The sequence below is a fragment of the Rattus rattus genome, chromosome 3 (genome assembly GCF_011064425.1).
Source record: "Rattus rattus isolate New Zealand chromosome 3, Rrattus_CSIRO_v1, whole genome shotgun sequence".
Classification (NCBI taxonomy): Eukaryota; Metazoa; Chordata; class Mammalia; order Rodentia; family Muridae; genus Rattus; species Rattus rattus.
In genome coordinates, this window is record NC_046156.1 from 171096267 (window position 1) to 171110766 (window position 14500).

Below are 14500 nucleotides of genomic sequence, written 5' to 3' on the forward strand. Positions count from 1 at the left end.
TAGGTAGAAGCTGCCTAATACAAATGATTTAATATCACAAAAAGGTAAGTTATTCCTCTTGTTAAGAAAAATAAGTCCTGGGGCTGGAGAGATGGTTCAGTGGTTAAGAGCACTGACTGTTCTTCCAGAGGATTCAAATTCAGTTCCTAACACCTTACATGGTGGGCCACAACCACCTATAACTCCAGTTTATACTGGATCCAATGCCTTTTTCTGACCTCTGCTGGCACCAGGCACACATGTGATATACAAATATATTATGCAGGCAAAAATTCATATTCAAAAGACAAACAAAGAAAGTCCTGTCCAAAGCCCATAAGTTCTAAGAGTGAATTTATGGGAACAAAAACCAGTTAGTCTTCTCATCTCTTTCTCCCTCCAAAATTTAAGGACTTTCTTCCCAATACTCAAATGACTGCAAGACCTGTTCTCCCACATTCTCCCAAAGAGATTGATTAGTACAAATCAATATAGAATTTAGAATATTAGGAATAGACCAAAGATAGTCTATGGAAAGGAACCATTGCCAGTATCCTCATTGACAGAACCATAATGTAAGCAAAGGCATGGAAAAGCCACCAAAACAAAGAATCCATGGATGAGAAGACGGTTTTTGTTAGAGATATGAGAGAGAGAGAGTAGCCAGAGATTTTGGGGGATGTCCAAAGCATTCATGAGAAAAGGAGGTCAGATTGTCAAGAGCCAAGGCAGGGGCAGGGCTATACAGAAAACGCCATATACTAGGGTCAGGAGTCGGGGCTCTGCTTCCATTTGTCTGTCTTTGAACTGGACTACCTTGGAAGTTCAGGGTGGTGGGGGAGGGGCTTGCCATCTGTGCCTTTGGTATGTGGTAAATATCAATTAGGAAGTGACTCTTCTTTGCAGACAGTAGGTTCCTGAAGAATAAAACGAACAAGTTTCTGTTCCTCCATCAGCAATCCTCCAGTAGTCCAGCTTGAGATGAGCCAAGATTGTATTTTGGCTCAAGTCAGTGAACCTGTCCGTGGTGAGGTGGAGGGTGCTCTTGCTCCTCTCCTACTCTCTCCCTTCACCCCTCTCCTGGCCACCAACCATTCAGTTAATTTAGGAAAACAAATCAGAAGCCAGGGAGTTGTGATTCCTCATGCTACAAAAGCTATCAAGTTTTCCACCACAGGATTCATCCTATGATGGTGGCTAGAGACTCACGTGCATATGCATGAGCTTTAAAAAAGCAAACTGAAACAGTAATAAAGCTAGAAGAAGAGAGATAAAAGCAGTCACTTAAAATACTCTGTGATGGTGGAAATGTGCTTATGGGATAAGGTGGGGAGGCATTGACAAAGACTTCCCAGAACTAATGTGGACTGGACCAGAAGAGTAGGGGAAAATGGGCTCAGGAGACAAGCCAGGGGCAGGGATAGAGAGCAAAGATGTGTTCCAAAGCAAAGAAGATAGAAAAACTATTCAATGAGAAGCCATGAAACACAAGGGCTACGTCAGGATGGAGGAGACCTGGGAAGGTAGAAGCCAGATTGTGGATTGTCCAATAGACCCCGACTCCACAAAGATGAGGTCGCTTCCCTGTGGAAGCTGAGGGGTAATGAATCCTCAGCGGAACTGTCATTGCCCTGGCAACTGTAGGAAGGGAGTTGACTCGGGAGACTCTGAGTGCTACAGGGGTGGGTTTGGAATTGAAATGGGGAAAAGAAGGGAGAGAGAGCATAGTTTAAGCTATAGTGTAGGTAAGGAAGAACCAATACCTCATCTTCCAGGTATCGAATTTTTTTTTCTTTTCTTTTTTTTCAGAGCTGGGGACCGAACCCAGGGCCTTGCGCTTGCTAGGCAAGCGCTCTACCACTGAGCTAAATCCTCAACCCCGGTATCGAACTTATTAAAGCTCATGAATAACTTTAGTTTAAATTCTCAGAATACAGCGCACCTCATTTTGCATCTCTGTGAGATGGTCACCACCTTACCCATATTCATGAATTAAATCAAATTTCATAAACCAAAGTACGATTGGTATAGGAAGTGGGTTTGATTTCTGTAAGAATAATGTAGATATAATGTATTAAAGACCCCCTTTCCCTTTATTTATATTGTATATTAATTTTACACATTAGGTTTCATTATAATCATTTTATACACGTGTATGACATACTATGACCCTGTCTACCCCTCATCCCTCTGCCTTCCTTCCTTTGACCTTCCTCGTACTTCCCTTTTCTAAATAACTCCACTCTGTGTTCCTGTATCTGCAAAATACAAATTCAACATGAATAAGAAGCATAATATTTCTCCTTCTAAGTTCAGTTTACTTAGCTAACATCCAGTTTCTCTCTTTAAATAGAACAAGCCACACAATTTCGACTTGAACTAATAAAGTCAAAAGCTTTGTCCGTCCTGGAAGATTTAGTAACAAAGGTGATTGAGGTTTACAGGTTCATGGAAAAATGGCTTGGTAAGAGATATTTGAATGAAATGGCCAGGTAAGGTTCTCTTCAATGAAAACAAAAATCATACTAAATGCCAGAAATGCAAAATTTGACAGGGGTGTTTAAGATGTCCAAAGATTTAAATTATAACACAGAGAGAGAGAGAGAGAGAGAGAGAGAGAGAGAGAGAGAGAGACTCACACACATACATGTACACTTATACACTCATGTATACAAGTGTCTCACATATGTGTCTCTGTGTATTTCTCTTTGTATCTATATGTCTGCCACCCACCCCACGCGCTAACCTGTTATAAACACTCAAAATGAACACCACCATCACATTTGTGTATTTTTCTGCACTAACCTGTGTGTCAGAGGGCTCTATTGCAATATCATTTTCACTGTGGGAGTTCAGTCTACATGGTAATATTACATATAATTTTAATCCAGGAAACCAAGATCCCAAATTATCCACCAACGAATACTGGGTCTAATTGCTCAGGCCTCATCAGCTTTATCTACAGAAAGGACTCCAGCTAGGCTACTCCACCAGTTTCAGCTTGAGCTCAATTCTGTAATATGTATATTATAGGGTAGATTGCAAACATTTGCCAAGAGTTTAGTAGCTGTGTGAGAGTGGGCATCAAATTCTAAATGTTCTCAGAAGCAGTAATTACTATCTGTTACCGTCTTTTTGTCTGGCTTTCTCTGGTCTCGTCATAAAAGTTTTTCTGCTAAAAATCTTTAGCCCAATTGTTCAGTGCTGTTCTTCCATAATAGAAAATAGTCAAAAAGTAAAACATAAACAAAAATATCCAAATACTCATTCCCATCCCATAACCTTGCTACCACTATGTAGAAACAAATGTTATTGCTGGACGGCCAGGTCAATAGCAATTAGTTTGTGGCCCTAGTCTGTGTCTGCCACTTATAAGTGTAAGAGTTTCATCTTAGTTCTTAGGATTTATGGCTTCCTTCCATGTGTCTGTCCATTAAGCACAAATGGATGCTAATTCTGTGTGATAAACACATAGTTCTCACATTTATGTTGTATCCATCTCTGCTTTCTGAATCTATAATGTGATGTACCCTGACTACAAGAAATCACAAAACGTGAAGTTAAAAAGTAACTTCTAATGAGGGGGAGAGGTTACTGTCAAGTCCCTTTGAATTCCAAATCTATGTTCCTGGCCTTTTCATTCTTCTGTATTGAAATTCCTCATAGTAACCTTCCACTAGGTGGTGCACAGTCATTTGATATCCTGGTTCTTTTCAAGTGTCAGTCTGTGTGGAGACACTGTTCATTCACATAGACTCAGGCACAAGAACACTCCGAACCACAAACTAATTAGCAAATACTGTGTGGAAATTCACAAAGAGCACTGAGGAGTTAAATTCAAGGCACCTATTCAAGAACAGGAGCTAATAATGCTCTTTAAAGCGTCAACATACAAACACCTGTTGCTTATCATATAAAGAGAATAGGTATGAGTTTTCTCCTGGTGTTCTGTCGTCACCATCAAATCAAGACATGAGTTTTCCTTCATTCCATTAGTGGTACACTTAATTATGTCTAGCATCTAAAACAGCTTTAAATTGCCTTCAATTAGGCCATTAACTCTTACATGTATATATTGTGTATGTGTGTATCCATGACCTGTGTGCTGTCCTGTAAGTCATCATAGAAGAGGGAGTAAATGTCAACAGTTTACTTTCAAGGATAAACCACTCACAGCCACCTGTCTTACCATGGACCATGTCAAGCACATGATCTAGATGAGCCCCTCAACCCATTGCTACTTCCTCTAGACCATGGTAGCCCTTAAATGTTGATGTTCACAGGCACCTGATCCAGCTCTGGCTGTTGTACACTGGAAGCTCCCACTTTGCCAAGTGTGTCTTAAGTAAAGTTAAATTCTTTGACATAAAGCTAGAGAAAAGCTATGTTTGCTTTTCTGGAAGTAAATAACCAAATTTGATTTACTTTGCACTTTATCCTGCCTCCAAATAAACTGAGCTCTTCTAACAGTTATCAAGCTGTGATCTGCCGTATCAACTTATTCTGAAAAATAATCTAATCTTTGATATAATCTTTCTTATATAGGAATGTGTACGTCAATACTAATAAAACAAAATTTAATAGGCTTTCTTCTTGTTCAGCTTCGCATAAAACTGAACTACATTACTTTCTTAATAAGAGAATATTTTGGTTTCTATCTTTACAACTTTGTAGCCTGCCTTAAAACGTTTTAAATGCCTATAGAATCATCTAACTTACCCTATAATGTGTGAGCTTCTGTGTGTGTTATTAACTATTAATCTAATGAATCTGTAATGGAGATTGCCTCGTTCGTTTTTCTATTTGTAGTATACAGAAATTGACCGATGTAGCTCGCTACCACATTGAGACAGCTACGAAAATTCAAAATGAGATTTATTTAAGCCAAGAAGACTTCTACATCAACGGAGACATAAAAGTCTTCCCAGACCCTCCTCCACCAACCCGCCCACCACCGGTAGAAAAGGAAGAAAATGGCACCCTAACAATCGAACAGCTTGATAATCTTCGAGATCAGTTCTTAGATATGGCGCCTAAAGGTAAGAAAGGAATTGCTACTGATGGGTTATAAAGATGATCAGAAGTGCTCACAGTGGTCATCACTTGGCCAGAAGACAACTGAGTTCTGTTGGAATGCAGGGCAGTACAAGCAGACTTTGTTCTAGTTTTTCATGTATTTGCTTGGTACAATATTATCTGAGTTAAGCAAGGAGAGACACAGTGACTGACAATCAAGCAGTGTAGCAATGGCCAGCCCTGGTGACTCTTGTCTTCTGTCTTCCTCCTCTCTTGGAGGCATATTGGTAAATTAGACTCTATCTGACAGTTGAGAGATAATCTTTATGCTTTTAAGTAGAGATGAATTAAGAATCCCAAATTTGTGTTTTTGTCTAACCAGCGGGGGATACTAAGCAGTGAAGGAATCCCTCTTAGAACTTCCTGTTCTTTCAATGCTTCATAGATCTTGAGTAGAACCAAATGAGTTACTGGTAGACACTTCCTAATTAATTTGCTCACATGAGTGCATAATTTATTTTTCATACAAATTATTGAATCCCTTCACATTTTGTCGTTACAGTTCTGTGCCTTCTGCTATCCCACCAATTGCTATCCTCCGTAGTTCAAACTAATGTGTGTATAGAATCCTCATCTATAATCATCAGAACTGTACACTCAGTCAAAAAGCAGTTAAGCAATGTGTCTGTGGCCGTGTATATTTTGCACTCTGCTAATTTAAAGTTTGTCAATGTTATGTCTGAACTAAGTTGTTTCTTATAAATAGGTTTATTTTACTTCTCCCAATGTCCTAATTATTGGAAAATCATCTCTTTTCCCTAGAGATAGTCAGTGCACTGTAATATAAATACGATATCACTTTTTGAAAATTAGTCACAATATTTTCAGAAATCCATACAAAAATCATTGATAACAAGTGATAATTCACGCTATAGTCTATAAAGCTTCTTTGCTGAGGCCAAAGGGTGGCAAGGTGCACGTGCGTTTCCTTGGGTGAAGATATGCACTGACATGCATGAGCACATCAAATAGCTTGAGAAGTCACTATCCCTTTAATGTGTAAAAACACAATGTGTCTATGGATAGATTTACTTTGGCAGTATTTGAACAGGATTAATGTGGGTGCCAACAGGAACCAAAATTTCAACTTTGTCAAAAGACAACTCACAAATCCTGTTACATTTTAGCAAAGAAGGCTTCATCCTCTTTCCCCTTATTGGATTTTACAATATCCTTTAAATTTTTATTTTACTTTGTGTATGTATGAGTGACTTCATGAAATGTGTACATATATCATGCACATGACTAGTGCTTGTGTTTATTTTGTCGATGTTGTATTTTATATAAAAATATGGGTGTAAAATTCTAAAATAATACATTTAAAACCTTCAGGATGATGACTGAGAGGAAACTGTCCAATTAGCAGCCTAACAAAAAGCATTTGGAGGCATTTAAGTAGGTGGAAGCAGACTTAAAAATTATAAGGCTTTCATAATTCCTTTCAAAAGAGATCCCAGTATTCATGGTGAATATTTTAATACATTCTTCAATATATACTCAAATTCAGAGATTACATTCCAGCTTAGAGTCTAAAATTAAATAGCACATGGCTTTAGTTAATCAACATTTGAACTAGAAATATTGAAATAGAAGTATGTCCAGATATAATTTTTCCTGAATATAAGAAAGTTGTATCATTGTCAGACAATTATGAAACATGAGAGAGATGTCTTGGTTACTGTTCCATTGCAGTGAGCAGACACCATAGCAACACTTAAAACAGAAAGCATTAAATTGGGGCTGGCTTACAGTTTTAGAGATTTAGTTCATTACCATCCTGTCAGGGAGCATGGCAGCATGCAGTTAGACATGATGCTAGAGAAGTATCTAAGAGTTTTATATCTGGATCCACAGGCATTAGGAACAGAGGGACACTGGGCTTGACTTGGGCTCAAAGCACATCCCCAATGCCATACTTCCTTTAATAAGGCTACACCTCCTAATCCTTCTCAAGTAGGGTCATTCCCTGATGACTAAGCATTCATATATATGATATTACAGTGCCATTTTTATTCAAACAACTACAAGAAAATCAGCAGGGAAGGAAGAATGTAAGTAATAGCTAAAACATTTTAAAATCATAATTGAAAGAAAATAATTTGCTGTGGGAAAGCATAGAATGTGACTTGAAAAGTATAATACTAAGCGGTGGATTAATTTTGAGACAGAATATGAAATTTAGGAAAGGGCCCATGAGTGAAAAATAAAGGAGATTGGTTGTGCAGTGATCAAGGCTGGTCCAGAAAAGAAAATATTAGCAAATCTACAGAAGCCTGGAGTGATTTGGTGACAAGGATATAGGGGGTATTTACATGAAAAAGAACATGCTTTAGAAAATGTAGAGCAAAGCATAGAGGAGGGCAGAGGTTGAGGGAATGGTGAGGAGACTGGCCTGCATTTCCTTCTCCAGTTGTACAAACTGCAGGGAAATAGATGACAGGTATTTATCAGAGGAGTTGCCCCAGCCCCAGCATACTCAGCTAACCCATACATGGATAACTGCTGTCATTCAGATAGAAGGTTCAGAGGTGTATATGAGATGTAAGGTTTTTGAAGATTCAAAGTTAGTTCTGGTCTGACTTTGACCATAGTGTGGACAAACAACACTCCACTGGAAAAGAATATGTATTCTGTGTGTTTACTCTTAGATGTATGCTAAACACGTTGTTGTCTCATTGGCTGAGGTAAAGTTTGTTGTCATTGCTTTTGCTTTTGCTCCAAAGAGTAGGAAAATGTATTATCCATCCCATTTTCCGCATTTCAGCGGTAACAGCACAGCATTTTTTACTATCACCAGGAGTCAGGCTACAAATGCTGACAGTGCTCACTCTGAGCTACACCAGGAACTTGGCTTGACTTGGTTCATCTCGGCTACACCCATAAATTACCAAGGATTTATAATCTTAGGTGTCCTAGCCCACTGTTGTTTTACACTGCTTTAAATATTACTTACATAATCATATTTATTTTTGCTATTTGTGGAGCATTGGCTTTCCTTATTTATTTTTTTTGTATTTTTTCATTTTTTTCTATGACAAACACCTGCCTTTTAAAAACTAATTGCAGCATTATGTCCATTCAGAAGTGTTTACCCATTTTAAAAGTACAAGTTGTTGATGTGGACTGGCCACACCAATGTAGGAAGCTCAGATCACTCGGGTTTTGTGCTCACAAGTAACTGCTTCCACCTTCTCCCTCCAGGATAACTCCAGGTGATAGCTCTCCTAATAGCAGTTAATGACTTTATGAAGTCTCACATGCAGAATGTTCTCATGGTTCCTTCATGACATAAATACATGAAATAATTTGACATGAAAAGAATCAATTTTTGATATGCCCCCTTTTACTCACTACTATTATTGAGACTGCTTCATATTTTATACAGATTGGTATTTAAGTTATAGGTTTATTCCATTGTGGAAAGTGGTTTACTACAACGTATATACATGTTCCATCATTAATGGCATGGTTTGGGTCTCATTTTTTTAACTGATGCATGAAAACTGTTCATATTCCTGGGGAAGTGTGACATTTGATATATGTCCAAACTGTATAGTGAACAAATAAAGACAATTTATCATATATGTCACTTTAAACATTATTTCCTAGTCATCTATTCATCTTTTAAATGAAGATTTGTATTCACTTAAATTTTTTAAAATATTTTACTAACTTTAATCTTCATAATAATTTCTTAAAGTACCATTAATTTAATGTTACAAAGAAAGGGATGAGGCAGAGAGAGATTAAACAAGTTGCCCAAGAGTGTGGGACAATCATTTGACAAGAAATAGACTTGGAAAATAACTGTCTGACTCCAACTATCCAATCAAAGTTGAAGTAGATAAGTCAATCAACATGCAAAAACAAATTCCAATGTAGGACATAACAAATAAAGACTACAGAAAATTAGCAATTATTATACTTTAGAAAACACACCCTGTTCTGTTGTAGGAAAAAAGTTCATTGATAATTCCTGTTACGTCACTGGTAAGAGGGGCTTTCTAATTCTCTGGATGTTTACTCACGCTGCTTCTACGATTCCAACATAAAAATGGATTGTTGCTGAGTGTGGGAGAAAGGCAAGCATATTGGGAGAGTCAGAGGACTGGGAGAACTGCTGTGAAATAGTGTTTTCTGGATAGGACAGGGAGGCTGCACCCATGAACTCTCAATGGTATGATTGTCTAAACATGGCCTGTAGAAGACCATGCCAGTCAATACCATAGCATAGATGAGAGAAAGGCTCACAAGTCTCCCCTAACCCAGCTGAGATCTACAACCAGACTGGGGCTACTGAAAATTAAAGCCTGTTTTCTTTAGAACAAGCTCCCTGCTAGGTAAGCAGCCCATACAAAAATGATTAGCCCTATACTCATTACACTTATCATACTTATATATGACATGTGTCTTCTTATGTATATTATATGAGAAGATTACATGTAATTAAGAGGTGGATGTAGATGGGCAGAGACATGACGAGAGGAGTTCTTAAATAACCCTATGGAGTTTTCTTTAAAGGCAAAGACTCTCCAGATGCTGGGATTTCAGTCACCAAAAAGCAGAAAAAGTCAAGAAAAGTTGACTCCTACCTACCGGAAAGAAATCATCAGTTTTTGAAAATTTGGCTTAAAAGATACCCGTGGCTTGTGTATGATGAGCTATTAAACCTTATGTTCTGTGTCCTGTGTCGTAAGCATGGGGTAAAGTCAGGGGGGAGTACAGTAAGTTTTTTCTATGGCACGGACAACTTTAGAGCTGAATTCCTCAGTGCTCATCACTTCAGTGAAGCCCACGCCAAGGCATCACTCATGGAAGCAACTAGTGATTCTCCAGTGAACCGAGCTGCCACTGAACTGATGGTAAGGACCATGAGCAAAGTGACTCTGGGAAGAGTGGAGAACTTGTTTAGATCATGCCATGCCCTAGTAAAGACCGGACATTCCCTCAGAGATTTTATTTGGATGTGTAAGTTGGATGATATGAAGGGTGTTGATATTGGCCCAGTCTTCAGAACTAACAAATCAGCAAGAACATTTACATATTTCATTGCTGAAGTAGAGAGGAAAAACCTAAGAGAAAAACTAGAAAAAAGTAACTTTTTCTCTGTCATCACTGATGGGACTGTAGACAGTCGAGGCAAGGAAGCCAAAATGGTTTATGTTCAATTTGCACATGCAGGAAAAGTGCAATGCCAGATTGTTGGGATACAGCCAGTAGAACGAAAGGACCCTTTAACGATAAAAAATGCTATTGAGAAAACTCTAGAGACAAATCTTCATCTTAAGCTGTCAAGCCAAGACTTGGTGAAGAAGCTGGTTGGTTTTGGAAGCGATGATTACCCCGGAATAGAGGGAGAGAACAGAGTGGCTCAGCTTTTGAGAGAAATATAGCCATGTGTGCAAAGTATGTATTGCTTTGCACATCATCTAGAACTGTCTTACAGAGAGATGTTCCAGACTGTCCCTCTCTACAACGACCTTGAGGCACTCCTCACCGATATTTACCATTTCTATCACAACTCTCCTCTCCTCAAGAGTTCTCTGATAACTGCCTTCAGGGGCCTCCACCTCCGACCTGTGATGCCTTCTCAAATAAGAGGGAGGCGGTGGCTTCATGGAATGCAAGCAGCCCTCCAGAACTTTCTCAAAGGATACCCAGCAATTGTCCAGCAACTGCATTCAGTAAGTAATTTTGAAGTGTGGTTTCCAAAACATCGGGAAAAAATTTACTGAATTCTTTTTGAAGTAAGATTCTTGACATACAGAAGTGCCCACCATATCATCCCCAACTTGTGTTACAGGTAGGCAAAGGCAAAGACGATACCAGTCAACAGACAGCCAACAGACTTCTAGAGCTCATTCTCCGAGCGGACATCATCAAATTTGCTCACTTCCTGACAGACATCCTTAGTATCCTTAGCCTTCTGTCCCATGCCAGTAGGAACAGAAATTCTTCCATTGCCGATGTATTTGCTTCCTTGGAGTCAACACTGGAAATGCTCCAGATATATCAATCAAGGTGACAGGTTGAGGATTTCTAAGGGTCTGTCAAGGTAGATGATTTGACTTGGGGAGTTGCTTTCCAGGTTTGCCTTCATGTAATTCTTTCCTCGGGTGATCTTCTCCCAGACCAGGGCCAAAAGAACGCAGGGTGGAATCAACCACACACTTTCACGGTAACAGCCTCAGGGGGAAAGAAAACATTTCGACCGTGAGAAAGGCGGTTTTAACACATCTTATTGAGAGATTGCGAGGCTGTTTTAGAGATGCCAGCCTTGATGTGGTGAGAGCAACTGTGATTGGAAGCTTTAGACTGTGGCCTACAAAGATGAATCAAGGTAACCCATAGGCACCAAATAAGCCAGTGCCTTTTGATTGCGTGAATTTATTTTAGCTATGTGACATTTTTGTTTATGTGTATGGGTTACAGAATTTGGAGTAAAAGAGATATCCATCCTGATTTCACATTACCAACCAGTTCTAGAAGCTGCCAGTGTGAAAACTGATGAGGTAGATACCGAATGGAGCACGTTAAAATTAGAAATATATGCCAGGTCAGTAAGAAAGCAAACTGAATGGACTGACGTGTATCAGCACCTTCATACAAGATTGGTCTCTCAATCTTTCGTGTCCTTCATCTTCCCTCCTAGGTTTCAGAACATTCGAAAGCTGACCTGGGATTTTGTAAACTCCACTTATTCACATAAGTATCCGAATGTTCTGATGCTTGTTGACTTGGTGCTGGCCCTCCCTGCCAGCTCGGCAGAACCAGAACGCGGGTGGAGTCAGATGAAATGCACCCACTCACGCACCGAGGAGAAAATCAAGACTGAAACCATGACAGACATCCTAACCATTCAGCTGAACTCTCCAAACATTAGCAGTTTTGACCCTAGGAAAGCTATTCATTTATGGAATTCACAGACACAATGGCGGATCGCTCACAGGGGACCGAATCTTGACAGCCCATCGACCTCGGAGAGCGAAGACGAAAGCAACAAGCAGTGTGACTTAGGTTGACTTTGTTACACATGGCAGCAAAAATAAATTAACTCGAGAACAATCGAAGTCGCAGCCAGTCTTTGCCTCAAACACAAAAGACACTTGGCATTTTCCAAACATGCAAAGAGACACAAAGCGAAAAGAAAAAAAAAAGAAGAAAAAAGAAAAGAAAAAGAAAACAAATCCAGGGTCATTTTCTTATGCTTATGTGTTTAATGCTTTTGCTTCAGGACATCAGTGGAGGCTGGTGCTTCTAGGCAGTATTTCAATGGCATCGTTTGGTGTGTTTTCTCTAAGGGCGAGCACACTGCTGATCGTGGTTATCTAGACTTGCCATACAGCCAACTCCTGTTCCCAGACTATTCTTAACTCTAGTTGCAGTGGGTAGCTAACAGGCTAAACTGATAGAAAGTTTTTTTAATTAATCTTTGAACAAACTTTATCTTTGAAGCTGTCATCCTGTGGAATCTGAAAGTCATATGCCTAAATGCCTAGGACATCGAATGACAAGGTCAAACGTTAAAATGTTTTCCACATTTCACACTAAGGTCTCCGTATAAACAATTCCTAGGGTACACTGAAGATGCCGTTTTGCAACATTTTGCTTCCTAATGTACCATTAGAGACCAGGAGAACGTATCTTACAATCACCAGAATTTGCAAGTGCTTTGTTGCTCTTTGCAGTTTTAGTAGATTTTGTTTGTGGTTCCATCTTGAATAACATGGCTGATTTACGTCTTATATCTGAAACCCAGTGTGGTCTCACTTAAACCTTTATTTAAAGGGGCATTTTTTACCCCTGGAATTGTTCTCCTGACTAATAACAAATACTTCAGTAAAATTAAAATGACACAAAATTCATCATGGAATTACCTGTCAGTGGTTCATTATATCAAGAGAATAAGGGTGAACTACTACTACTCAAACCACTACCTTACAAACATGGGATTGTGCGTGTGCTTTTAACCACTGACATTTTAAAGTGATAGCTGCATTTCTCTAAAGAGTAGAATAAACCATAAGGTTCAAGTGGACTCTCAGATACAGTGAAAACTCAGATGCAAATGGAAACTTTAGGAATCTATGTCAAATAAAAAGAACAACTAAAAGAAAGAACAGCTCTCTGCCGTGCACCTCCCAGATACAAGGATATATAGAACTGGTCTCCCATAACTCTAAAAGGTACCGCTGCTGGTTTTTTGGTTTTGTTTTAAGTTTTTTTTTTTCTCTATTTCTAGTGCATGTGCATGCAATCTGGAATAAGAATCTAAGTAGGTGTGTCTCTTAGAAATGCTAAAATATATTATCGTACAAGAGCAAGGCAGTTGGAAATACAGTACTAGTTTATGTTTAACTGTCACCATCAATATCGTTGACTCAGCCATCCCATTCTCCCTGCAGTCACAAAAGCAAGCCATCACTAACTGGAGGACAAACAGAGGCAGGCGCTACCTTTGTTATGGCTGTCATCTCCCGTGCCTGGAACTAAAATATGAAGTGTTTTATTTATGTGTCTAATTGGGTAAAATAAAATTTAATGGTGCTTTTAAAATTTTAGCCTTTTTGAAACAGAATCTCAAAGAAGGCTTTTGTTGTTGTTCTTTTGGCTTTTGTTTTTTTGGTTTTCAAGACAAGGTTTCTCAGTTTAACAGTCCTCGCTGTCCCGGAACTGACTCTATAGACCAGGCTGGCCTCACACCCGGAGACGCCAGTGACTCTGCCTGCCGGGTGCTAAGACAAAAGGCATGTGCCACCACCACCCTGTGGCCAGAAGACTTTAACCTAAGAATTATGCAGTTTCAACATTTGCTCAATCAGAAGTGACTACTTTTTTTTTCCAGACCAAAGAGGACATTTGGCAGAAGTAATGAATAACATCAGAAATTTTTATTTTATTTTATTTTATGTTTTTGAAGTAGCTTGTTTTTCTCTAGAGAACATGGTGCTAAATAATTAAGAAAGTTACTATCCATTATTTCCATTTTAGCAGAATAAACTGCAATGCTAGCACAAATGGCACTAAATCTATCAATCGATAAATAAACGCATGTTTCTCTGCATTGCAGGCGTAATAGGAAATAAAGCTTTCACTGACATTCTGCTTGATCTGGTTACCCTGAACCTGGGAACAAACAACTTGCCTAGCAGCTGGATGCACCTCACCCAACTGGATGTAAGTTTCTGCTGTGTTTGGGATCTAAACAGCCTTAACACGCGCCTTCCTTGGTGAGTCAGTACTTCTGAGGTAACCAGTACTTACACAGTTTGTGGCATTAGCCAGAAATCTACGAAATCTAAATGAGAGAAAGAAGTTGGCAGTAAGCCATGCTGTTGATGATTAACATTTAAACATTTCAGACACTGGGAGACTCAACTCAATTATGACCATTTTGCAAATACCTTAACAAGGAACAGTGGAGGATTTTGAGAGGACTTGGTTT

General features: G+C 39.1%; 1 protein-coding gene across 2 annotated transcripts in view; it reads left to right on the top strand.

Annotated features, from left to right (window-relative positions):
* The window catches only part of Spef2 (sperm flagellar 2), a 177051-nt gene that overhangs the window by 143442 nt on the left and 19109 nt on the right, over nt 1-14500 (top strand). For both annotated transcript variants that reach the window (XM_032898792.1, XM_032898791.1), the window contains 3 exons: nt 2333-2471; nt 4789-5018; nt 14126-14232. In XM_032898792.1, coding sequence (XP_032754683.1) covers nt 2333-2471; nt 4789-5018; nt 14126-14232 — 476 coding nt within the window. The remainder of the gene's footprint in view (nt 1-2332; nt 2472-4788; nt 5019-14125; nt 14233-14500) is intronic.